Source organism: Urocitellus parryii, unplaced genomic scaffold (genome assembly GCF_045843805.1).
Source record: "Urocitellus parryii isolate mUroPar1 unplaced genomic scaffold, mUroPar1.hap1 Scaffold_37, whole genome shotgun sequence".
Lineage (NCBI taxonomy): Eukaryota > Metazoa > Chordata > Mammalia > Rodentia > Sciuridae > Urocitellus > Urocitellus parryii.
This window is the reverse complement of record NW_027553327.1, coordinates 12191462-12218819: the sequence shown is the minus strand read 5'-3', so window position 1 is coordinate 12218819 and position 27358 is coordinate 12191462. Positions and strand designations below refer to the sequence as shown.

Sequence of the window (27358 nt, the reverse complement as noted above, 5' to 3'; positions counted from 1 at the left end):
CTCCAGCTGTGGTCGCCTTATAACAAAAGGGAGGGAAACTGAAGAGGAAGTGTCCATGCAATCTGGCCGGTGTGGTCGGCTGCCTGGGCACCAGGCAGGCTAAGGTCCAGGATGAGGGTCTGTGGGGACTGGCACCTGGTGAATGCTGAGAGAAGCAAGGAACCCAGAGCACATGAGTCACCCTCTTTGGACCAGAGACTTCTCCCAGGACGCAGCTCAGCCTGGGTCCCGGCTGTCCTGTGGTGCCACCACCTCATCCTCCTGTGCCCTGGGCCTTCCAGCTGCTCCTACCGCCTGCTTCCAACCAAGGCACCATAGCCTCGTGCAGCCTGGGCCCCACCCTCTGGCCACTGTCCTCTTTTCTTCAAATAGCCTCTGTGGAAAAGGAGAACACAGGTAGGAGAGCCACAACATTGCTGGGACCTGGATGTCCCTGGAGGGAGGGCATACCTGTCCCCACGTGGAAGTCATGTGACAAGGTACCAACCACATAGCATGGGGTGGGGGCAGGTGGGCTTGATGGCACCTTGTGCAAGGCCAGAGCCCCACGTCTAGGTACACCTGGACAGCCAGTTTGCAACTTGAGAGACCCAGCTGAGTAGAGATGTGGAAGTCCTCTAGGACAGTGCTGATGTCTGTCCATCTGCCCTACAGAGGGAAGCAAGCCCTAGGTCCTGGGCAGCCAAGCCTGCAGCGTGGAGGTCTTGGTGGAGCAGAGGAAGGGATTCTGGAGGGGAGGCTGCTGTGCCCAGGTGTGTGTAGCTCGCTGAGCAGGAGCCATGGGGGCACCATGCGCCAGTTCAAAGTGTGCTTGTGCCCTGCTCACCCTGAGTACTGGACTGGGAGACACTGCACTCCCCAGAAGGCAGAGGTCCGATCCCTGCTTGACGAATCCTGGACACAGGCCTTGGATGTCCTGATACACAGCCTGACCAAAGAGCTAATTCTTTCCTTAAAACAGGGAGACAAGGCAGGACAGAGCAGAGAGCGTGGAAGTCAGACCAGCCACCCGCATCCCAGGCCTGGTAGTGGAGAGCCAAGCCTCGCCCTGCGCTGCCCTGGAGCACAGCTGTAGATTTGGTGCCTGCCAGCCAGTGGCTAGGCGCCCAGCTTTGTGGCCAGCCCAGAACTGACCTCTGCGACTTGGGGAGCTCTGCCTCTGGCTTGTGCCTCTGCATGGCCACCTGCCCCAGCCTTGGGGCTGCTGCTCTGTATACCTCCTTGGTTGCTCCAGTTAATGAATAGTAACCACTGACCAAAGGCTCAGGTCAACGTTCACAGGCCGAGGCTGGACCATCACACTGCTCTCGGGGCCAAGGTGGTGGGACAGTCTCGCCCTGGCAGCCTCACGCTCCACCCTGGGAACGGACCGGGGCCCTCCCTGACTGACAGGGTGTGGAGGATGGTCTGGTTCTGCCTGTGTCTTCTCAGAGACCACTGCTGTCCTGTGGCATAGCTTCTCACGTACGTGGGAGGGTGTAACCAACCACTGGGACAATGTAGCGAGGACACCCCCGGCCCCACACAGAGGAGGGCCTCTGGTCTTTCTTTAGCGTTTCAGAGATGGTAGTTGTGTTGCTCTTTCCCTGACACCTGCCCCAGCCCTGTGGTCTAGTTTAGTTTTCTCTGGGGAGATCGGACACTGAGTCTCCATATAAAACTTTTACAGAGGTCAAGGTTGAGTTTTCTCAACCATCTTGAGTTTTCTCACTCATCTTCCCTTTATCTTGAACTTTTAATGTAAGAATTCTTACAAAACACTAAGATGTGAGTCCAGAAGGTTCCCTGGCACATCCCTCCAACACCCTGTAGGCCCTGTGGCCCGAGGACAGGCAGCTGTGACTCCACATTAAAGATGGGCAAGGACAGAGAGCTCTGGAAGGCAGGTCTCCCTGTGAACCTAGATTCTGCAGCTGATGACCCAGAAACACACTGGCTATGGGAGGAGTGAGGTTCTACTTGCTTATAATTTGTCTCAATAGCAAGGTCCAGAGAGAAGGGGCTCATTTTGATGTTCTCTGCAGGAGAGAAGGGCAGGGACAGAACTGAGAGAACCAGGAGAGGCCCCACACAGACAGGGGCTGGGAAGAGGACTCGGATGGGGCTGTGGAAATCACAGGCAGGAGGAGGAGCAGCCAGTGGTGGGCCACAGTAACCTCACCTGGTGTCACCAGGGTCAGAGGGCTGTGCTCACAGGTGGCCATTCCAAGATGCACAGAGGGCTCTGGAAACTCAGGCCTGGAAAGGCTGACCTGGTGGTCCTCCCAAACTGCTGGATGGTGCAAAGCCACGCCCAGAGCTGCTTTGGTGGCTGCCGATCTCACCAGCCTGGGCAGCCCACCACACTGGTCCTCAAGAACATGTGACATTTGCTGCTCAGGGCCAGTTAACCACAGTGTGTTTCCAAGCCACATTCAGCTTCACACCAGGACAGGTGTGACCAGAGCTCAGGGCCATACCCAAGACTCAAAGGCACTCAGAACCCTGGGCCTGTAAGCCTCATGGCTATCAGGAGAGGCCACCTACTAATGAACTGGGGACTCTGATGTGAATGGGTGGCTGGTAGGGAGCTGGTCCAGAGGCCTTGGAACAGTGACCCCTGCAGCTCTGGACTTCCTCCCCAAAGAGCCCAGACCCACCTCGTGTGGTAGGCAGCATGTCTGAGAGCCCCTGCCATGCAGTCACCATCTCTGGGTTCTTCTCCAAGTCAGCAAAGTTCTTCCACACCCTGATGGCGCCATCATCTGAGAAGGAGAGAGGGGGACATGATCCTCTGCCCTGTGCTGGCCTCACCTGCACCCCACATGGGGGTCAGATCCCTGTCCTGGACATCATGCTCCACCATGCCCAACAGTGGGCCCTGCACAGGGCAGCCAGGCGCTCTGGACACCTGTCCCCATGCTCTCGCAGTGTGGGACTCCGTGCTCACTTCCTGTCGGGCAACTGGGGAAGCTGGCAGCAGGGCAATGGGACCTGTGGTCTCTGGGCATCTGGAAGCCACAGAGCTTCTCTGGAGCCGGCTTGGGATCCCTGCAGGGGAGCTCTGTGGCCTCCAGCTTGGCCCCGGGGTGGGAAGGAGGACTTGGTGGAAGCTGGGAGATGGGTCGGGCCTCACCTTCTCTGTTCTTCCCCTTGAGTACTTCAGTTGCTCATCTTGTTCAGACCCATTCTCTCCAAAACCTTTAGGCCTGCACCTTGTCCCCACCTGCCTCGGTGCTCTGCGCACACACCAGCCTGAAGTTGGAAGGGAGGGTGGCCCAAGGGGCTCTCACACAGACACAGAAGGCCCTCTGCCTTGCAGGTGCCCTCAGCATCCTCCAGCAGACAGGCAGGGGGTCAGCTGTGTGTGGTGAGCCTCCCTCCCCAGGACCCACTCTTTGGCCTCAGTACTGAAGGTTGGCCTCCTCCACCTGTGTGCCTGGCTCTCAAGGCCACCTTGCAGTGAGTGCCCTGCTCTGTGACTCCCCACAGGGGTCCACTCTTAAGGAGCCCTCCAGCCTTCTTGCCTTTGGTGATAAGAGATGCTCATGTCTGAATTGTGCAGCCCCTCGGCTGGGCCTTGCTGGGCCCTGCCCACGGTGCCGACGCCTACAGGGAAGGACTGGCTTTGGACATGGGCTTCCTTCTACCAGGCTGAGATGGCTCTTCTTGGAGGAGCAGCTGCTAAGGGACATTTCCTCATGGTCAGGTCAGTCACAGGGAACCCATAAACACTTCAAAAGAGATGTCACTGACAAGCAGCAGCCTCGGGAGCTCAGATGCTCAGGTCCGGGACCAGGACAAGACAGGGCGGAGCAGCCCAGGGCGGGTGAGCCTAGATGCCTGTCTCCTCCCTCCGCTACTGACACCTTCCTACCCACACAGCTTGACCTTGGCTTCTCGTTAGCAAGAAGGCATCACGGAGTCAAATTTTTCTTTTCTTTTTTTTTTTTTTAGTTGTAGATGGACACAATACTTTCATTTTACTTATTTATGTATTTTTGTGGTGCTGGGGATCAAACCCAGTGCCTCAGACGTGCTAGGTAAGCATTCTACCACTGAGCTCTAACGCTAGCCCCCATGGAGTCAAATTTAAAGTGCCAAATGAAATGACAGCCAGGGGACTGGGGTTGTGGCTCAGCAGTGGAGTGTTTGCCTAGCACGTGTGAGGCCCTGGGTTGATCCCCAGCAGCACATAACAATAATAAATAAAATAAAGGCATGTGTCCAACTATACCTATAAAATAAATATTAAAAAAAAAAGAAATGGCACCAGCCTAGGGTGACTAGCTTGGAGAACTACTGCTCTACAGTAAGAGTAGGATGATGATGTTTCAGGCCAAAATAAAAACCAAGAAAATCTCCAGTGTGAGATCCACGGCCACCGCTACCTGATGGGCACCCTTCCAGAGAAGCCTAACTTGCAAAGGAAGGGGGCATGCAGCCCTGGGCCATCATAGCCAGGCAGTGAGCTGCCGCCCACTGCGTCTCCCAGGAAGGCCAGGGGGCAGAGGCTGGTGGTGGGATGTATAGGTTTCTGCATGAACTTCTTAGGTTCCTCTGTGGGTTGCTGGGGTGTGCTCCTAACTTTATGAGAAGCAACCAAATGTCCCCCAAGTGCCTACACACCCGTGTTAGCCAAGAAGGGGAACGCCAGTGGCTTCCCATCCCTGGCTAGTCCAATCTTGCCTTGAGTGCAGGTCGGTTCTGCGGTGGTCCTCCGTGTGATCATCTGCCACTTGTGTGTCTCACCTGGGCAAGGACCATGCAAGTCTTTCGCCACCATTCTTTAACTGGGCTGCATTTTCCCAGTTGTGGGATTCTGAGAGTTCTTATGCATACCACATGCAAGTCTGTGTCAGACGTATGCTTGGCAGTTTTCAGTCATTGCCTGTCTTTCCTTTTCTCAATGGTATGTTTCAAAGCTAGTGTTTGATTTTGATGCAGTTCAATGTGCCACTAGATCCTGTGGCTTATGCCTCCTGTATCTTAATGCAAAGTCAGGAAGGTTCTCTTGTTCCTTCTAGAGGTTCTAAGGTCAGGAGTCTTGCAGTTGGGGTGTTCACTTTGTGTAGCTGGTGTGCAGGGGTGAAGTGTTGAGCGAAGCCCTTTCTTGGGACATAGCACTGCTTGCTGAAAACTTCATTGAACGGCACTGTTTTCACACATTCCTTGAGAGTCAACTGAACATGTCTGTGCAGATCTACTTCTGGGCACCCAGCAACAAAATGGGACAAGTAACTTCCACTCACAATTTAGACGGCTATCCAGAGAATCATGCTGAGTGGGAACAGAGCCAGTCCCATATGTATGATATGATTCCATTTATAAGACACTCTTGATATGACAAAGCTATAGCAACAGAGGACTTCTAGTGATTTGGGGGGCTGGGAGCGGCATCTATCAGAGGGCAAGGAGGGATCTGTGTTGGTAGAACATTCTGCATGGATGCCAAAATCTGAGCTGTGATGCTACAGCAGAGTTTTTCAAGATATCAGCACTAGAGGAAACGGGGTAAAGGTATATGGGGTCTCCATCATTTTGCATACTGTAAAATCTGCAATCATCTTAAACAGTTCATTTAAAACAGAAGAGTACTCAGTCTTGCCTAACTGAAAACCTACCCTTAAATCCTTAGCTCCAGGTATCTGAGAGCCTGGATGAAATACGGACCACAACACATGGATTAACTATTACTTACAATGTTGTACTCAAGTTCATTTTTTTAAAAGTCCACTAAATTCATGTTTCTCTTTGCCCCACCCTAGGAATGGGCCCATCTGCCTTCAGAAGCTGACTGAAGCCCAGCTGGACCTAGGGATAATTGACACCTAAGGAGCTCTCGATGACGTCACCCACCACCTGCATTCACCTAGTCGTGCAGATGTTCCTGTTTGCAATGGACCATGCGCTACACAGATGGCCATGAGGAATGCAGCCAACACCACAGGAGTTTACCTTCCAGAATAACAGGGAACAGTGTCATTAGCTACTCTGCTCCAGAGACAAATTTCTCCTTCTTTGTCTCTTCCATCTAAAGACTAGCCTATTATTTTGCTTAATAATATTATCCAAATTTATGAAGACTAAGAAAACTACTTTAACCACTTTTGCAATACAAATACATTTTATAGGTACTTCAAGGATGTTCTCACAAAAGCAACTCTACCAGCATTTAGTATGTATACAGCAAAGCTCAGGAAAGTTCAGTTTCTACCCATATTTACCATACAATTCTAAAGAAGTAAGTCTTTTCATCTCCCCACTTACCTTCCACTCACCCTTGGTGACTACACCTACATCACGTGTCACAGGTCAGTTGGAAACTTCAAGCAGTGATATATGTGTCAGTATTTGCTCTTTTGTCTTTTACCCTTTAGTTTTCCCATTCTCTGTATTTTAGAAAGAGATGTCAATCCAAAAGAAAAAGGTAACTGGGTGCCTGCCCAGAGAGGACCTAACACAGCACACCTAAACTGTCCCCAGGAAAAGACTGCATGCAGAGTGGACCCTCGGCTGGGGGCTGGGTGCTGGCAGCCTGGACTTCTGGGAGCTCCGACCACCTGGTGATAAGAGTGGCTCACTGGGCCTCAACCATCTGTACAAATAATATGATCATGCCTTCTGGGAGCCTAGTGTTTTGGTATCTGCCAGATAGAGAGTGCCCCCAAGACCAACACCCAACAGAAACACTGGGGACTAATTCTCTAAAGAACCACTTGGTTGGCAACACGTCATATATGCTGCCCTAACTTGTTCCAGAGGAATTAAGCCTGTCTGGTGGAACTCCCTAGGAGAGGGCACTTGGAACTTTGTGCCTGGCATCCTACAGACCTCAGCCCACACCCCTGTTCCCTTGACTTGTTTGCTTCCGTGTTCTTTCACTGCAGTACACCTCAGCCATGAGTACCCATGGTGAGTCTAGCGCAGCCTCTGCTGAATCATCAAAGCAGGGGGAGCCTGAGGGATTCAACACAGCTCCACATCTGCACAGCCAGATGGTAACCAACTTTCTCCCTTTTTAACCCAGGGGATGCACCAGCCACCACCAATTACAGGCTGCCTGACAGACAGCACTGGGTCAAAAACATACCTTTCCACCAGTCCCAACACTCAGTGCCTGTTAGTACTTGATTACAGGCTGAGCCTTCCACTAGAGCTGATGCTCTCAGGCTAACAACTATCTATGCCGAATGCTCCTCGTCCTGAGCTCTAGCTCTTTTGCCATCCCTTATAGATTCTAAGAAAAATTAGATTTTAAATTATTTTCAATTTTACTCAAGAAAGTTCATAGGTCATATTGTGTAAATAAAAGTGAAATTATTCTTGTTGAATGAAGTATTTTCATCACAAAAACAGCGTGATGAGGGAGGCAGACCACAAATCCAACCTCCACAGTGGTTCCTACTTTTCACTGCACATCAGGGAAACCCATACAAGTGGGGAAAGGAGCAGGTGCAAAGCATAAGCCTGGCATAGTCGCTGGATGGACAACCCAAGAAACAACCACAACATTTTCAAGTTAAAAAAAAAAAAAGTAAACTTCCCTTTGCTTTGGTAAACCTGTGACATGGGCCAGATCTCTGTTGTACTCCATAACTCTCAGGCCAACCTCTGAGTTCATGTAAATTACATAACAGAATCAGCACCATTAGGATTAAAATAGCATGGGGCTTTCCTCCAAAATGCTTCCTCACTCAGCCAGAGATCCCAAATACAGACACCATAACACCATCCTAAAGGATAAAATAATAAAAGGAAACAGTTACACAACTTTAGAAATTTTAAAATGTCAGATGGACATCCTTCTCATCACAACAGAGAATTGCTCAAATGGCCCTAGCATCAGCCATGACCTCATGCATACATAACGTGTTCACCCACGCCCACAATCCTGGATAAATAGCTACTAAGACATCTGAAACAACAAGAAGTTGGAGCTCTATGATGCCTGCCTGAAGAACCAGGGGAAATGGAGCCTCAGGGCACCTGCCAACTTCTGAGGCACCTCTGAAGAGCAGAGAAGGAAAACTCAAGAACAGAATACTATAATAGATTTAACTAAGAAAACAAGCAGACTTTTCTTAAGTTTTTAACATTCAAAGATGCTGATAGGTCAATCCCCTACTTATTGATTCCAATTTCAATAGGAAATTTTGAGCATGAGAACACAGCAGGAATAAACTGGTTTCCTTAAAATAAAATGGAAATACTAATGAGAAAAAATGCGAACACCATACCTGCCCCAGATGACCTGCTCCCAGCACACTCCAGTGTGCATGTCTGCCCAACATTTCCACCTAAGTAGTACTTGCAGGAAACTAACCACCCTAGTTCCACCTGGTAAGATGAAAACTATAGCAATGGAAAAGCTAACAAGACTCAACTTGCATGGGTCCAAAAGGTAGGGATAAATTCCATCACATTTTACAAAGTCCCCAGCAAGATCTCCCCAAAACCCTGTACCCTGAACACAGGGCAGCTGTCTGATGGTGAAGGCATGAAGGCAAAGCAGACCCATGCAGTATTGATTATGTTAAGCTAAACCAGCTCATCAGGACATGTAACTGCAGGAAGGACCCTGGGTATGCCTTTCCCTCCATGCAGCAAGCCATGAAGACCCTTTCAGAAGCAATGTCCCTCCCATACCAACACTGGAAAAGAGATCACCAGAGACTAGCCACTGGGCTGTAGCAAATCTAAATTAAACTCTGAAGCAATGCTCATTTCCACAAGCTTCTACCTCCCTCATACAGTGACATTCCCAGAGTTTACCACCCCAGTCTAGGTAGCCATCTGCCTACCAGTCAATCCTTCACACATTTACTGTTCTGGGTGTAAAAGTATATAAGCATCATGCTTTGGTCATTTCTTCCAACTTCAATCCTGTGAAGATCCCCAGGTACATATAAAATAAATAAAATTTCTATGCTTTTCTCTTGTTAATCACCTCTTGTATTAATCTGGTTCCTATATTCAGCCAAAGAGCCCACATAAAAACCAAGGGGAATAGAGGGGATCCTTCTTTGCCCTACAATGGCCAGAACTCATGTATGACAAATCAAAAGAGCTTAGCAACACTGGTGAGAAGGGTAAAACCAAACCAAACCCAACACCTCTTAGCAACAAAGGGTGTACTCACACTTCGGAATACCCCTGCCCAGCTGCTGCTGCCCAACGCACCACCCACCACCTCAGAAGCAGCAGTCTGTGCTCTCAGTGGGGAGCCCTGGGGTTATACTAAAAGATTGGACTTCTATTTCTTGTGCTTTGACTTTTCTTCTACCTAATAAAACAAGATGTTTTAAAATAAAACTTGGGGACTGATATAAAGGTCAATTTCCACAAGATCAAAAAACCAATATACATCCCCTCTACTACATTGCAGTAGGCACCCCCCCAAAATCAACGCACTCAATAAACACAAAAATGTTCATAAATTCCAACACCCTTCCCCTGATCTGAATAACTTTTTCACTACCACCACTTCAAAGGCAAAAAGGGCATATACACAAGGAAGAACAAGGGATCATTCATTACCTGGAATACTTTTGCCTATCTCAGTAAAACAGTGTTGGCAGAGAAAGTTGACATGCTCTTGATGGAGATTTCCCGAGATTACACAATGGAACCCTGTCTCCAGGCAACTCTGGGATTCCTCTCCCTCCAGATCAATTCAGTGGTCAATCCACCCAACAATCAGCCCAGGAGCAAAGCACGGTTGAGTGGGGAAGGGTGCCCATGATGCAGGCGCTGTTTTCTCCCCACCCCAACTCTCCCCATCTCTGGCTCTCAGTCACACACAACAGTGCAGGCATTTCCTGAAGGTTCTTATAACCTTTTATCTCTAACTTCTGAAATACACATAAGCCAAAATTTAAAATGGAGGGACGGGAATAGGAAAGAAAGTAGAATGAATCGGACATAAATTTCCTATGTTCACACGCCACATCGTGTTCAACCACAAGAATGGGAAGTCATACTCCATGTCTGCATGATATGTCAAATATACTCTACTGCCATGTATATAGAAAGAACAAATAATAATGATAATGATGATTTTAAAAACTGCTATTAGGTAACAAAAAAATAAAAATAAAAAGGGAGAGTTGTCATGAGGACAGACGTTGCAGGGTTTTATCTGAAAGCACTAAGAGGAAAAAGCCCTACTCGCCAACCAACAATTACGACAGAACCAGAGTGCAACCACTGTTTATTAGCGTTTGCCACACTTGAGAAATAAAGGAAAAAGAAGAGCCACTGGGTGATGGATATTTTTAATTAAAACACTCACTTTTCAGCACCGGCTGCTTCCCTGTGTGGTGCTTAGGGCTTTGCTCTTCTGCAGGCCCCACAGTCCTCCAACAAGCTCTCCTCCCACAGAGGGGCGTGCGAGGTTGATGAAGAGAAGAAATATACTGCACTGCACTCACTGCTCAGAGAGACCCGGAGGCCAAGGGGGTGGTCGTGTTCACATTCCCTCACAGCCTGCTGCGGAGCACTGACAGAGACATCCGCCTCTGCTGGCAGGAGGGGCTAGTATCAACCTGAAACGCCCGGCCTCACCTCCCGCATCCCAAGAACTACAAGATCACTAAGTATTTTCTTTTCTACAAACCAGCCATTCTCAAACTTTCATTTTCCAGACACTTTTATACTCCTAACAATTATGGAAGATCTGTAAAAGCTTTTGCCAGCTATAATTATCAGCTTTTATCATTTTGAAAATTAAAATGAGGGTTTTTTCATTTTTATTGATTTATTTTAAATTAACAATAAAAAATTAATCACAGCCAGGCATGCCTATAATCCCAGTATCTGGGAAAGCTAAGATAGGAGATCATAAGTTCAAGGACATCCTCAACAACTTAGTGAGACCCTAAGCAACTTAGCAATACCCTATCTCAAAATAAAAAATAAAAAGGGCTGAGGATGTGCTTTGTAGTTAAGCACCCCTTGGTTCAATCCCCAGTACCCCCCCAAAAAAAAGTTACATGTTAACATAAATGATATTTTTATTTTTAATTTTATAAAATTTTGAGATGGGATCTTGCTAGATTGCCCAGGCTGGCCTCAAACTTGCCATCCACCTGCCTTGGCCTCCAGTATCACTGGGATTGTAGGTGTGCCCACCACACCCAACTTGGCATTTTAATATTTTTTTTAAAATGACTATTTTCAGGCTGGGAATATAGCTCAGTTGGTAGAGTGCTTGCCTTGCATGCACTAGGCCCTGGGTTTGATCCCCAGCACCACAGGGGGAGAAAAAAAAAGATTATTTTCCCAAACAAAACATTTTAGTGAGCTGGACACAGTGATGCACACCTGTAATTCTAGCTGAGGCAGAAAGTGCATAAATTCATGGCCAGTCTGGGAACTTCACAAGACCCTGTCTGAAAATAAAGAATAAGGCGGCTAAGGACGTAACTTAGTGCAGAGCACCCATGGGTTCAATCCCCAGAACCAAAAAATAAGAAAAAATGCAATCTGCACAATGTGTTGCTTCAGCTGAAGACAAAGAAAATCCAGCCTTACATACTAAATGCAGTCTTTTCAAATAACTGTCAATACTTTTCTTTTCAGGACTGAGGACCAAACTCAGGGTCCCTTGCACATATAGACAAGCACTCCACCAGTGAGCTAAATCCCTAACCCCAATACTCTGCTACTGCGCCAAACCTCAAGTAGGGGTAGCTTCTTTTTTTTTAATATATATTTTTCAGTTTTAGGTGGACACAATATCTTTATTTCATTTTTATGTGGTGCTGAGAATTGAACCCAGTGCCTCATGCATACCAGGCAAGCGTGCTACCACTTGAGCCACATCCCCAGCCCCTAGGGGTAGCTTCTTAAAGGTCATCTACAGTACAGAATCTGAAACCATTTCAATAACTTTTTCACACTGTTACATTAAAATCTATTATTCTACCTCATACTTTAAGTGATTCTTTGACCCACACATGGCATGGTGTGTTGGTCGCTTTTCATCACTGTGACTAAAATATCTGACAAGAACAACTCTAAGAAGGACAAGTTTATTTTGGTTCAGTTTCAAAGGTTCAGTCCACAGTCAGCAAGCTCCACTGCTCTGGGCCTACGATGAGGCAGAACATCATGGCAGAAGTGCTGCTGGAGGAGATCAGCTCTGCTCATGGCAGCCAGGATACAGAGAGGAAGCAGGCAAGGGACCTGGGACAAAACATAATCCCTAAGGGCCCACCCAGTGACCTGCTTCCTCCAGCTTAACCTAGTTGCCACCCAGTAATTCAATCAAATTATGAATCCATCAAATGGATTAATCCACTAATGAGGTCACATCTTTCATAATCTCATCATTAAACATTCCTGCATGGCCACATGAGCTTTTCAGGAGGACACCTTATACTCAAACCAGAAGACATGGTTTTTTAGGTTTTGGGTGGATTTCTTTTTGTTTGTTTTTTGTTTTTTAAGTTATAGATGGGGCACAATATCTTATTTTATTTACTTATTTATTTTCTTGTGGCTCTGAGAATCGAACCCAGTGCCTCACACATGCTAGGAAAGCGCTCCACCACTGAGCCACAGCCACAGCCCTCACTTCACCCATTTTTTGAAAACATTATGTCAGTCATTCTTTCAGGAAAAGCAGTGCTCCGTGGGGAAGAAAACGCAAGCCCACTGCAGTACCAAGCACCCAAGGGAAGCCCTTCAGACACCCAGATTCCTCCACGTGTGGCAGAAGTGCTTGAACATATTAAAAACACATGTAACAAAAGCGCAAGATTTAACAAAATAAAACTTGTTATCGCAAGTGCAAGGCTGTAACAGAGCCCCCACCTCCCAAATTTCCTGATCCATTGTTTTTCTGCAACTAAACTTTCCCACGCTGAGAATGGGAACAGAGGAACTGACTCCAAAGACTGGGAGTTGACAGCAAGGCTGAAAAACTGGACCACAGCTTGCTAAATCCACATAACTCCTGGCTTTTGTACCTATGAATTGCAATGTTCCTGCAGGATGGACAGAGGCAGATTAGCTGTCACCCCAGTTTGGTCCAAACTGTGATTAATTTCTTATGTTTGTGCTGTTTTCTTTTTTCTTTTTTTTTTTGAGAGAGAGAGAGAATTTTTTTCAATATTTATTTTTTATTTTTCGGTGGACACAACATCTTTGTTGGTATGTGGTGCTGAGGATCAAACCTGGGCCACACACATGCCAGGCGAGTGTGCCACCGCTTGAGCCACATCCCCAGCCCTTTCTCTCATTTCTGATGCAGTCAGGCAACTGAATCCAGTCGGTGGGGACCCCAGCAGTACCTCTGGCCTGGGGTGCTGGTAACAGGCTAGCAAGAATGCATGGATGGTGCCATTGGAGCCACTGAGACACCAACATCTTTGCCCATCATGCTTTTGCACCCAGCAGAAACACCGACAGGGGAAATGCAAACCCCCCTCACAAACCCTGAAAGCGTCCTAAAGAACCCCTGAGGACGGCCAGCAGACCTTGAGCACTGGACTACACTGAGTTTGTATGACCTGAAACCCCTTGAACCGGGCTTTCTATGTTTCTGATAAGCATCTCAGGAATACTCAAAGTTAATGTTCCTAGGACCTGTTTGCCTAACTAAATCTCCTGTTCTGTAAGACACTGAATGATCATGGAAGTAAGTGAAAAATTATAAAGCTCCGGTTTACTGTGAACTGCTAAACAACAAAAGACAACAGTCAGTGGACAGGCTGTCCAACAACTGTACTCAACTTATACTAATGTTCATCACCTCTACCACAACAGAACCCCAGATCCACTCTTCCCTCAACCTCAACTCAGGACCACGCCCAGCATCTCACCTGTGAGGTGTTCACAACAGAACAGGCTATGCGTCTGCTTGTGTACCTTGTATAATCCCAGCTACTTGGGAGGCTAAGGCAAGAGGATCCCAAGTTTGAGGCCAGCCATGATCTCAAGACCCTGTCTCAAAATATAAAGGGCTGGGGATGTAGCTATGATAAAGCACCCTTCAGTTCAATCCCAGTAACCAAAAAAAAAAAAAAAAAAATCAAGATCTGGACAACAAGTTCTACAAATCCTGCTAAAAGGCAGAGAATAGGAAAAATAAGAAATCACTCCCAAAATCATAATTCTGGACTAGAATAATGTTGGTATAAAAACTGTACCAAAAAGACAAAACTAAACAAAATCAGTGAGTCATTCTCATCAATAACAATGGGCAAAAATCTTAAATAACTTCGTTATACAGAAAGAGCTCAAGACCTGTGTCCCAAAGTGGATACAGCCAGGCTCAACCTGCAGAGCAGCTCTGCACCTGAGAGCATGCTCCTCCACTGCAACAAATCCAAGCAGGGAAGGCTGCTGACCAACCCACCCAGGCAGGAAAGGCTCTTAACCAACCACACACTCCTTATCAAAACAACTCTCACAGCAAGGAAAGGGAACTCCCTTATTCTGATCAAGCCTATCTATAAAAACTCTGCAAAAATTGTCATTTAGTAGTAAAAGGCTAAAACCTTTCCCTATGAGGTAAGAAGAAAGTCAAGGATATCCCCTTCTATTCAACACTAATCCTAGATGGTGTGACATAGTTTTAAAAAGAGAAAATGTAAAGATGGAAGAGAGAAACTGGCACCATTTGCAAAAGACGATGGCTGTGTTTTTAGATCCAAACAAATATGAGGATAAATATCCAAATTATAACATTCGGCAAGGCTGCTGCATGCAAATCAGTTCATAAAAACCAACTATGTTCCTGTGTGCACCAGAGCAAATGAGAAAACATTTCTAAGACATCATCAAAATAGCATTTAAAACTTTAAATAACTAGGAATAATTCTAATAAAAGATGTGAAAGACCTCCACACAGAAAATTAGAAAACTTATTATTGAGATCAAGTCTCTGGCTGAATCATCTATGCGGACTCCGTCAGAGCTTCAGCAGGGAAATCAGAGCTGCTGATCCCAAGATGTGTATGCAAGGCAAAGGGAAGAAGCAGAGAGGTCCTCCTGAACACCAGATGCCACAGCTTGCTTTTCAGATCATATGAAGCCACAGAGATTAAGAGTGTGGTGCTGACACAGAAAGACACACCCAGGGCAGCACAGAGTGCCAGAGGCAGGGCCAGTGGCACGCCCAAGCCAATGCCAGAGACCACTGTAGAGGAATAACCTCAGTCCATGGAAATAAAAGGTATCGGACAAATGAATAGTTATATGGAACAAAGTGAAACTGGACTCCTCCTTCACTCCATATGCAAAGCCCAATACCAGTAAGTAGTAGTAGGTGCAACTTGCCATCCACGTGGGGCACTGTTGAATGAAAAAGGATGATACGAATAATTATGCCAAGAGAGCAGGCATGACACAGAACTTCCAGGCCATACCAGGAGTTATTGCACCCTAGTTACCAGACCTAAGCAAATCGCACCAAACTGTAAAGCTTTAGGACACATTCTGGGACAAATCTTGACCTTAAGGTGAGAAGATTTCAACACAAGCACAAGCCTCAGGGAAGATATGCACACACATGCACTGCAGTAGCAAATCTCACCTGTTCCTATTTACCAAAAGAAAGCCTAAAAAGATGTTTGCTAAAAACATAGTTGGGGGAGGGGGACTGGGGTTGTGGCTCAGCAGTAGAGCACTCACCTAGCACGTGCAAGGCGCTGGGTTCAATCCTCAGCACCACATAAAAATAAACAAATAGGGCTGGGGATATATCTCAGTTGGTAGAGTGCTTGCCTTTCATACACAAGACCCTGGGTTCAATCCCCAGCACCACAAAATAAAATAAAATAAGTAAAGATATTATGTCCAACTAAAATATTAAAAAAAAACAGTTGTGGGTTCTTTTTGTTGCTTTTGGTTTTGTTTAGTAGTGCTGGGGATGGAACCCAGGGCTTCACACATGCAAGACAAGTGCTCTTCTACTCACTGAGTGTAACCCCAGTTCCCCAAAAAGTACATTTTAAATGTTCTCACCCTGTGATGGATATGCTAATTTGCTAGATTTAATCATTGCACAATGTGTATATATACCAAAACATTATCACATTCACCCCATTAGTAAATAACAATTTCGAAAAAGAAAAAAATTTAAATTTAAGGAAAATTAAAACCAAAATACCATACCCATGAAACGACTGAAATAAAGACCAGTGTGCTGGCAGAGAGCACAACGGCAGGCCTGTGTGCTGCTGGTGGGAGCTCACAACCTTCTGAAAAGTCACTGGCAGTTATCTTCTAAAACTGAGCCCTGTCACCCTGCAATTCTATCCTTAAGCAACCACCCCAAAATTCCACTTGTGAAGCAGAAATCCTATATAAAAATGCCTAAAGCAGCATTATTTACAATATGCAAGGGCAACCCAAATATTCAACAAATGCATATACTGGCAGGTGGTGCACAACAGTGACTGTAAAAGACCCCAGCTGCACCAGACAGATCTTCTGCAGGTGCGGGAGGCACACGGGAACACGTGCAGTTTACAGATATTCAGGTAAGACTGAGAAAGGAAAGCCAGGGGGCAAGGCTGGTAAGTACAGCATTGGGAGGGAAGCTGTGGCCTAGGGCCTGCCTGCAGCCGCCAACACTGCCTTCCAGGGACTCATTTCAACATGTATTTGTGTTATGTATCTTTGTGCCCTTATGGCACATTTAGAAATACTGACAAAGGTTACAAAAACAGAAGAAGTGGTCCACAATAGGCTCATGTTTTCATTCCACAGATGATTTCCGAGGACATTCTCACCCTTGAGATTGTTGAAATCTGGTCTGCAGAACAAGGACAACCAGGGCACACAGAGCAAGTGAGGAAGACCACAGAGACATAAACCCAACCCAGCAGAATCTTCAGCTCCTGGGCCAGACCCCAAGGAGCTGGAAGCATCTGAATACTCCTACTCAGGAATGACCTTGCAGTAGAAGGGATCAGGTGGGACAAGTAAAGAGTCACCTGAAGGCTGCTCTCTGGCTCCCCTCTGGGGATGGAAACCACAGGCCCTGAGGCCAAAGGAGAGAGCTGACCCAACACAGATTCCATTAGACCAGAGCAAAGTGAATTCATCATTACTTTCTCAGGAAGAAAATTTAGGCCTGGCACTGTGGTGCACACCTTTAATCCCAGCAACTCCAGAGGCTGAGGCAGGAGGGTTTCAAGTTCAAAGCCAGCCTCAGCAACTTAGTAAGGCCCTGTCTCAAAATAAAAAAGGAGTCAATGACAGAGCACCTCTGGGTTCAATCCCCAGTACCTAAGAGAGGCAGGGAGTTAAGTGCTGGATTTTGGTCATATATTAGGGGAAATGAAAAACAGAAACTCCCATCTTAGAAGGCAGCTCTCCTGACATGTTCCCCGGGATGACGATTTGACTGCTACATAAGGGATCACCTGGGCAGATAGAAAGCATCCAATCAGCTCAATGAGTCTCAATCTAGCAAAATCTATGACAACTCCAGTGTGGATTTTTGTCTCTCAGGTTCAATTTCAGAGAAAAATAGACCTGTGTAAAGCTAGCATCTGTGGCGAGATCGGGCAGGGTTGAAGCAGAAGTTAACGTATGGCTTCCCAGGCGAACCAAACAAGTAAATCTGTGCCAGAAACGGAGGATTGATGTCCTCACAGATTCTCAACATCCTGCCTCAGCCCCTCCATCTGCCTGAGCACAGAGCGCCTTCTGACAAACTGCAAAAAGCATTATGATCTATGCTGGAAACGTAGCTCACAGCCGCCACCACCACGGACCAGCTCAGCAGCCTCAAAGCAATGCTGAAGGCCCTATGTGAGGAATTTTGAGCAAACTGCACATATACCTGGACTATAAAGGGAAGTAGATTCAGGATGAATATTTTTCAGAAATACTGCAAATTTTGAACTTTTCATCACTATGGAATTTATTTGTTTCACAAGCATTCCAATTCTTTAAAACCTAAACCAAAAATTATATTATACATTATAAAATAAGTGTCTTACTTCTGAGCCATATGCAAATGATTGCAAGTACAATTCACCTTCACAAAGACAATTGCCCCTAAACTATGCAATGTTTTAAGGCACGCCCACCTGAGTGCCCAGGGCAGTGTGCACACTCAGGACCACCCTGCTGCAGACTATGCACACAGTGCCCCAACTGCCCCTGGCGGACAGAGCAGCCCCATGTGCTTCAGAATGCTAAGGGAAAAAATAAACTGGAGCAACAGAACAGTAATAGGAGGCTGTAAAACTAAGAACATTCTTCCATAACTCAGGCTTAATTCCATTTCCAGCTGACACCCTTCTCCAGCTTTCTACACCTGTTCACATAAAAGCACATACTCAGTCTTTTGAAGTGAGGCAGAATTGGAGAAGGATGCAGAATCCAGCCCCAACCAGCTCATGCTCTCTCTGTATTTTATGAGTTCATATAAATAATGTGTGGCTCACTTTAAATGTCTCAACTCTGGTAACACAGTGTCAGTAAACATCTAACATGTCTGAGATCATTTGTTTTAATAAAGTTTCATGACTCACCAGCTACCAAAGCCTTGATTGAATTCAAAGTTCAAAACACAATTCCCATTTTCTCATGATACAAAATTTTTCTAAATAAATAATAGATCAAAGCAGTAACACACTGATGGCATCCATTTTCCAAATGACAGAGAAGGGATATGACTGGTTACACAGTGCACCACCGTCGGTAAAGGGCAAATGGTGGTGAAATAGAAAGGGTCAGGAAGAAAGAGCACACCTGGAAAAAGACCTCCTCTGTCATCAGAGCAGAGTCGCACTCCCCGGACGGCAGGCTCCCACAGGATCCGATCCACCCACAGACCGGACTGCAGAAGTCTTCATCCTAGTGGCCTCTTTCTTCTATGTGGGCAGGAAAACCTCCACAGGGCTTTCCCCCAAATGAATTCACTCATCTTGAAAGGCAGTAAGTTATTTATGAGCCACACTATAAAGTTTAAATTTTTTTTTAGCTCCCCTGAGTTCTAACCTTATAAGTTCAAAGAAAAACTTTGCATGACACAACCCTCCTCTGAAACCCCCAGATGAATAGTTTTTCTGTAGTTCTCAGTAGAATCTCAATGAACAAAAGTAAACTTCATCAAAGTGCAATTCAGGATGCTAATTGGTTCCCTTCCCGACAGAGAAAGAACTCAAGGAACCAAGCATTCAGAACAGCAGCAGCAGCAACAACAACAAAAAACTAAAGATAGGATCCCCTTGGGCCTGGCCTAGCCTGACACTGCCTGGCTCATTCTCCCATCAACCCCAGCTGCAGAGCAGGCCCTGGACTGGAAGAGGAGATAGAGTGAATTAGGGAGACCCCACCCCCCAGTCTTTCCTTTCAGTAACACAGATTCCTAAGCAAGGGTCTTACTCTCTGCTCAACAGAGTCCAAAAAAGAAAAATCGAAATCCCCTGTTTGCCCACGGCCAATGACAGGCTGGAAGGTCCAAGTCACCTGTGCCACATGGTGAGCCAATCATGAGAGAACATGTAACTGTTTCAGAGTGCCTAGTTACCCCTCCATCTCACCACCAGGATCAGGAGACCAATACCATCATTCCCATCTTATGTAGTAAGAACGAGGGACAGAGGAGCAGAAACAGCATGAGCAATGGCCTCAGATGCTACCCCGAGCCTCTGGGCTTACAGCATGGCATGCAGGGCAGAAAGATGCCCTGAACATGGATGACAGGCACCATCTGCTAATTTGCAACTTGGTGGGCAGTTGCTCTACAAGTACTGAATGTTTATCTGAGGCTAAAAATTCTGATATGCTTTAAAAACCAACCCATCAGCCTTCTGTCACCTTCACCCAAAGGCATGAAGAGAGTCCCAGAGTCAGCTGCAAGACCAGGTCTACACAGGCAACCTTTAAGGAAAGGGAAACAGGTGGCTCCAGCAACATCACATCTTTAGATACACACATCAATTGTGGGAAGCACACATCAATACCTGTTTTGCAGGAAATTAATGTTCTAAGTGATTTCAGAACCACTAAGTCAGGAGCCAGGTACCATGGCACACACCTGCAATCTCAGTGACTCACGAGGCTGAGGCACAAGGATCACATGTTTGAGTCCAGACTCAGCAACTTAACAAGGCCATGTTTCAAAATAAAAAAAGAAAAAGGGCTAGAAATGTGGCTCAGTGGTAGAGCACCCTGGGTTCAATCCCCAGCACCCAAAAAAAAAAAAATCACTAAGGCCACAAGTCTAGGAATGAGCTGAACTATTCCCTTATTCCCTGAATCAGGTCTACCTGGTATCCTTCCTTCCATGACAGCAAGCACCCTTCTAGCAACACAGTAATCCTCAATCACCTAGGAGTGGCCTCCAATTCCTCCTGACAGGTCTCCAGTAACTGTGAGGTCTGTCCTGTGGAGGAGTTTATGTGCAATGACTATCAGCAAGTACAAGTCAGTCCCCAAGTGACCAATGGTCACCCTTTTCAGCCTGGGTGAGGGTCATCCATTCTTCCAGAGCCTATCTCCCTTACTCAATATCCCCCACTCCCTGCAACTCACAGAGGGGCACAGGGTCACTTAGAGACCTCTCAGGACCACCCCCTATCAGGTCAGTTCTGCGAATACCGCTCAAAAAAGAAGATCCAGAACAAAATAAGATATTTCACCTGCAGCCTCAACTGCACAGAGCACAGAGGAGTCTGAGCCCAGGTGGAGACCCATCAGGGGCTGCACACTCAGCTCTGTACTCCCCAGGGTGGTCACAGGGACTCTGAATGTCCATCAGCACTTAGGCAATTGGCAGGAAATAAGGGGAGGAAGGAAAGAGGGAATGGTGGTAAAGAAGGAAGAGAGGGAGAGTGCAGAAGGGGAGGAAGCGGGGAGAACACTACAGGTAAGACTTCCTACACCTCCCTTTAGTATCTGAGCACCGCCAGCAGTCTGTCCTTCAACAGCATGATCATGGTGATTTTCTCATCCACGGTACTACCTGGGCTTAGAAAACTTGGTAAGCACACCAAATCTTTACCCAAGGCACTGACACACACTGATCAGAAAGGGTTGGGACCTGAGCCCCAGTCCGCACTTCCCAAGGGGCCTCCCTCTAGGTCCTAAGAGTTACAAAATAATTCTCAGAACCAGGCGGCTGCAGAATCCCAGAGTATTAATATGGTGCAGCTCACCTTCAACTTCTGTGTTTGGAAATAAGCAAAAGAGATGAAAGAATAATAAAAGAAGCAATCATAGTGACTCATAAACATATGCATTTGCTATGTGTGCTATTTGCTAGCACACTAATAATTAAAACAATTAAATGATCAAATCTACATAACTGCAAAGACTTTTTTAAATGACACTGCCCATGGTACAAAGAAGGAAACTCTCTGATCCCATTAGTGGGCATGGAAAGTAGCCCAGCCTTCCTGAAAAGCAATTTTGAAAATCACAGCAACACCCCTTACAAGCTTCATCTCCAGTTTTTTACATCACTTCTAAAAACTACAGTAAGAAAATAGCCAGAAATCTGGACCAAAGGTTTAATATATATATATATATCATTATTTATAATACTGAAACATCAGAAGCAGACTAAATATCTAACAGTAGAAAAATTGTTATATAAATTACAGGTATATCCCAACAGTAAATATGTAATTCCAGAGAAACTACAGTCGGGAAGCAGCCCGACCACAGAGAAGCAGGCTTGCATATGGAGGGCAGCCCTGGCTGTTTTGAAGAGCAATAAGCAACTATTCTAATATTCTGGTTCTCCTTCTGAATATAGAAGCAAAGCATCACAGATTCGATGCTGTGGCTTCTCTTCCTGCACAGCACTACATCAAGAATAATCTCACAGTCATAATCTATTACGAAGAGAACAAACGCTCATCAAAGAAGCTAAGAAGAAACTGAACTGGAACCTTCTTGATTCTACAAATGGAACTTCACTACTCCACATCCAGATTTTTGTGAAGAGTATGGTTCCTAAGAAGGTTGCACATTTCTCAACCACATGGATCATGGACATCTCTGAAACATTCTTGAATGTTTCTGAATTCTGAATGAAATTCATTCTTGATTTTTAAAAAAATTCTAGTGCACTGCCAGCAGGCCCAGATGTGTAGTCATCACTGAAGAGAATTAAGTGGGGCTCTGACCCCTGCCTCTTGGAGGGAGAAATGTGAGATCCACATGTGGTCCATGATGACCATGTATGTGCTTCCCTAGGCATGAACCAAGACATGCTTCATTACAAAAACCTCTGGCCATAAAGGAGTCCACAGAGTCCATGAGGCCCTTGTGGGCTAGCAAAGAGGCTCATTAGGTGGACAAGCCAGCAGAAACTCACTGTGTGTCTCAGCTATTCACCCTCCCTCGGTGGAGGCTCTGTGTATCAGATGGTTACAGAGGCACAGCAAGTAGAACCACCACTGCTGCATGAAAGGTTCAAGAATACACAGAACAGGTGGGGGGGTGTTGTAGCTGAGCTGTACAGCATTCGCCTAGCATGTGCGAGGTGCTGTGTTCGATCCTCAGCACCACATAAATAAAATAAAGGCATTGTGTCCAACTACAACCAAAAGAATAATAAAAAAAAAAGAATACACAGAACGGACAAACTGATGCTACTTGTCCCAAGGAGCAGCCTGCAATGGGGATCAAGGAGCCCACTCTCCAGATGCCCTCCTAACCTCTGCTGGAGATGCAGACACAAGGAGAGTGCAACTCCTACCTCTATTCCAGAGAATCTTCTATTGGATTCTGCCATCAGGAACACCAGAGGAAGACTGCCGACAAAAGAACCGTGCCCCCTGCACTCCCAGCTCCTTGGTGCCCCCAGGACCCACCTCACACCCAGGCACATACACAGCACCACCTGGCTATTTCCCAACCTCTGCAGTCCCAGCTCTAGTTCCCCAGGTCTTCTCTATTGCTTCACTTTGTCTCCTGGTCCTAGAGGTGCGAGCTGCCTCCTCTAGCTACATTCTGCCATCTTAAGCTTTCTTGTCTGTCTTTCTAGCCTCCAACTCCCATGAAATCAATTCCCTAACTAATGCCCTCTACTGAAGTACCCAGAAGGTTTCCTATCTCCTTTACCAGATCCTGACTGGGATATTTCCTTATGCTTCAACTCAAAGGGAAAAGACACAATTGAGCATGTTGGTGCACATCTGTAACCCAGACTCAGGAGGTTGAAGAAAGGAGGATCTGCAAGTTTGAGGCCAGCTAGGTGACTTGGCAAGATTCTGTCTTAAGACCAAAAAAAATTTAAAAGTCTGGAAATGTAGCTCAGTGATAGAGTGCCCCTGAGTTCAATCTCCCATGCTGTCAAAAAAAAAGAGAAAAAAATACACACATGATCTAAAGCTGTTCAGAGCACTTAGAGCAATAATGTCTGCCCTGTTGCTTGACAATGCTGGGACACCAGTCAGATTGTGCTGATCAGAAACTCCCACCAGAGAATGTCTCCCCTCGTTCCCCAGCCCACCCTGCCACCTTGCAGACAGCCAGTTCCGAGTTCAAATTACTTCACCTCTAAAACCTTCAATTTTCTCTTGTTAAGTATGTGTAAGAGCAGAGCCAACTCCTCGTGACTGTTGACATCTAGGAAGCCATTCACCCGTCTCACTTGCCCAAGAATACTCTGTATTCTAAGTTGAACCAATCCAACTGCTTGGCCGAATCTCCTTGGAAGACAGGGTTTTGAACCCCTCACTTCCTGAGCCATGCACCCTGAAGAATTCTAATTTCATATACACTCTTTTTAAAAATAATGATGTTTTAAAAAAAACAGTTCATAAGCTGGAAAGCTCTCTCCTCCTTATCTGGATGCTGGAACCTGTTAGCACAGCCAGAAGTTGATAACCAGGATCTGATCCATCTATTCTGGCAGCATTTCACAGTGCTGGGCCACATTTTGCCTTCAATCAACTGAAACACCTAAATGTGTTTTCACTGACATGAAGGTGTCTGAGCCTACCATGTCTTCATTATATGTAAATCCTCAAATAACGAAGGAAACCCTTTCTGCTTCTTAGCTATTCACCCTCTCCCTCCAGGAAGGCTGTAGATTCAAAGCCCTTCTGAGAAAATAGTGATGGAGACAGGCATGTTGCTGAAGCAGGACACAGGAGAACGTATTCTACAGATGAATGCTAGTCTCCAATCACTGCACCCTGACCACCCTGTTGCACCTTTATGAATTACCTGAAAATGGAGGGCACAGCAAGTACACTTACCTGATTCTTGAATGACTTAAGCAGAGAAGATTGCAAATAAGCTCCAGGAAGTAATCAGGAATCCAGAAAGATCTGGCAAAGGCCAAATGAAACCTAAGACAAAATCTCAGGTTCTGCACCAGCAGAAACCAACCACAAAGCAGAGAATGGGAAGCAGTGGCTGAGCATGTATAAAAGGAGGCTCAAGGAATTTCTAAGAAAGCACAGCAGCAGGACAAGCCCCCAGGCAAGGGAACAGACTCAGGCCACTTTTAGCCAGCAGTCTGCACCCAGAACTCAGATGATGGAAGTGACCCCCTACCACCGTCCACTCTGGAGGTAGGAAGTTGGAGGGCCGTGGGAGTCCACTGAGGTTCCATCCCAGCACTGCAAAAACATTTTAAAGTATACCAGGGGGAACAGCTGTGGGAAGTGAAGAAAGAGAGAAAGGCAACAAGCGCTCCAGGCAGGTAGAGGCTCCAGGCTGGTCCTCCAGCTTCACTCCCACCTCCCACAGGGGTTCCATCATCCTCTCACCCTATCAGCTGACTCCCCGGACTCTAAGATAATGAGACAGTCCAAGCACAGGAGGGACAGGGGCTATACAGGAAGAAACCTGAATATCCAACAAGAAGCAAGTGTGGAAGTGTAGAATAACAAGAAGATGTTTAAAAATTGGCAAAAATAACATTGAGTAACATGGAAGAATTGCATAAGCAAACAAAAAAGAGTGCGACATAGAGTTTGTGGCTCCCTGAGAGCAAGGTAATGCACTGGGGAAATGGCAGGAAAAGCAATGCCAAAGCTCATTTAAGTGGTTCCTAGCATTATTTCATTATCACTATTTTAATACTATATGCTTTGGTTTTTCAAATCTATGATATTGCTTTCTTGCAAGTGGAAAACTATAAAACAAAGGTAACTTGTGTTCCAGGGTACAAAGCAGTACAAAATGCTATGGGGCTTAAAACAGGAGGTTAGGACAGGAAGCAGGAAGAGGCTGGATCTGAAATAAACCACACAGGTGTCACAGTTTGCTGCGGCTGGGAAGCAGGCACACTACAGTAACCTTTTTTCACATAGGGACGTGAATATGTCAGAATAAGTGGAAAGCCTAGAGTAAAAAAAAATGCAATGCAAAAAGTAACTCCATTTGAAAAACGTGTGGCTCTTTCTATGCAAGTAAATACACTATAAATTTTGAACTTAGAAATATATTATTAACCTCATTTTCATTTGCTGTTAGCTCAGTAAATGTGGCTTTTTTTATTTTTAATGTAGCAAAAGTGCTGTTTCATGCATTTTATTGCTGGTGCCTATACTGATATCTCACCCCTCCTCTCTTTGTGTACATCTGGTGTCTTTCCTAAGCCACATCCTTTCCTTTTCTGTCCTTACTAAGAAAGGCAAACAGCTAAGGGTGATTCACAAAAACCAATGCTTAATATACTTAAGCAGAAACACTAGGAAACAAAAAGAATAAAAACTATGTTTCTATAGTAATAATTACTGCAAAAAAATATTTTCCTTATTAAAAATTCTAACATACCAATGCAACTATTTTATTTCAAACACCACTTACACCTTACACATAAAAATCAAACCAGTTTCTTTTTACTTTTTTTTTTTTAGTGCCTCTTCTATTGCTGAGGCTGGCTTCAAACTCTCAATCCTCTTGCCTCAGCCTCCCAAGAGGTTAGGATTATAGGCGTGGGCCACCACACCTAGCTAAAATTAGCTCCATTTCTAAAACTATTCTGGTAAAACCAAGATGCAGACTTCCTTGAAGTATAGGATCAGACAGGCTGTTTCTACCCAGTCCCAGCCTCACCCCATTCACCAGACCGCTTGTTTAATGTCACCTGTATGATTAGAGATGACATTAACATATAATAGAGAAAGTAGCCCCACTCCACAGAAAGTGTGTGACGAGTCACGAGAGACTGTAGGAAATGAGGGAGCAAAGGAAAAGACCTCAAGATCCAGGGATGAGGGCCAGCTGCTGGGGCCTGCCTTTCCACATGGGGAGGTGGGGACAGTGCAGAGGAGGAGTAAACTAGACCAAATACCAAATGTTTTCCTTTCTTTGATTTATAATCTCAATAAAAACACAGAGGAGCTGTCCAGAGACTATGAAACTAGAAGGTCAAAATCCAAGGAGAAGAGTGGGCCTCCGCAGACCTAGAGAATCTTCTGATGAGGGGAAGATTCAAGGAGAAAGCAGCTGAAAGCAGGAACCAGGATGAGAGTCCCAGAATCCAGGCACAAGGCCATCCTCACAGACCAAGCGCCACCTCCATACCCACACCCCAGGGAACCTGGCAGTGACAAGAGCATTAGAGAAAAGACACAAAATCATGGCCCTGAGGACACAGAATCACAAGCAGCCTCATGCATTTTTAACAGTTTATTGAGTTATGCCGCCCCCAACCTGTGCGGGCAGCTGAACTTAAGGTCCCTCTGTGAATTTGCAGGGACACCAAATAAAAGAGACACACTTTACCTTTACACAAGCTTCAGGGCGGCTTCTCTATTCTCGGCCTCAGGCCCCCCCAAGAGGGAGAGCAAGAGAAAGTCCCGAGAGGCTGACGAGAGCGAGCACATTCGGAAGTGGGCTTTTACCATCCAAAAAAGGTCAGAAGGAGCAGGGTTACCACGGACAGGTGACTGTAACTCAACCCTGGGGACACATCCCACAAGAAGACCATCTTACTATCGGAGCTAGACTCTGCCCTAACCAGAGCAAATGCAGTGGTTGGTCAGAATCTGAGGCATCAGGACGGGAAGAGTGCAGTCATGCACTATGGCGCCCCACAGAGTTATACTTTATATATCATAAAAGTCACCTGTAATAAGTATACAACTGTACACTGATTTTAGAATATTTAGAGTTTTGCTAAATCTAACCACACGATCTAATATTAGAACATTTTCATCATCCAAAAAGAAGCTGTCAAGCTTTTTCTGAAACCATTCTTCACTCCACACACACCCCAAGAGTCATCCCGACACATCACCGGGAATCACACTAGGTGATTTCCTGTCAGCTTCATGCACTTTTGCAAGTTGGGTTCCCATGTCCAGATAGCCCAAGCAACTCTGAGCCACGAACTTGTTTAAAGTGATCCCAGACTGGAACCAAACAACTGACAAAAGCCAACAAAAGACTGGAACCAAACACCTGACAAAAGCCAACAAGAATCCGCTCTGGT

At 46.0% G+C, this 27358-nt stretch overlaps 1 protein-coding gene across 1 annotated transcript in view; it reads right to left on the bottom strand.

Moving 5' to 3' along the window:
* The window catches only part of LOC144252086 (regulatory-associated protein of mTOR-like), a 69128-nt gene that overhangs the window by 2954 nt on the left and 38816 nt on the right, over positions 1–27358 (bottom strand). Inside the window, exon 2 of the mRNA XM_077794649.1 lies at positions 2640–2744. Coding sequence (XP_077650775.1) covers positions 2640–2744 — 105 coding nt within the window. The remainder of the gene's footprint in view (positions 1–2639; positions 2745–27358) is intronic.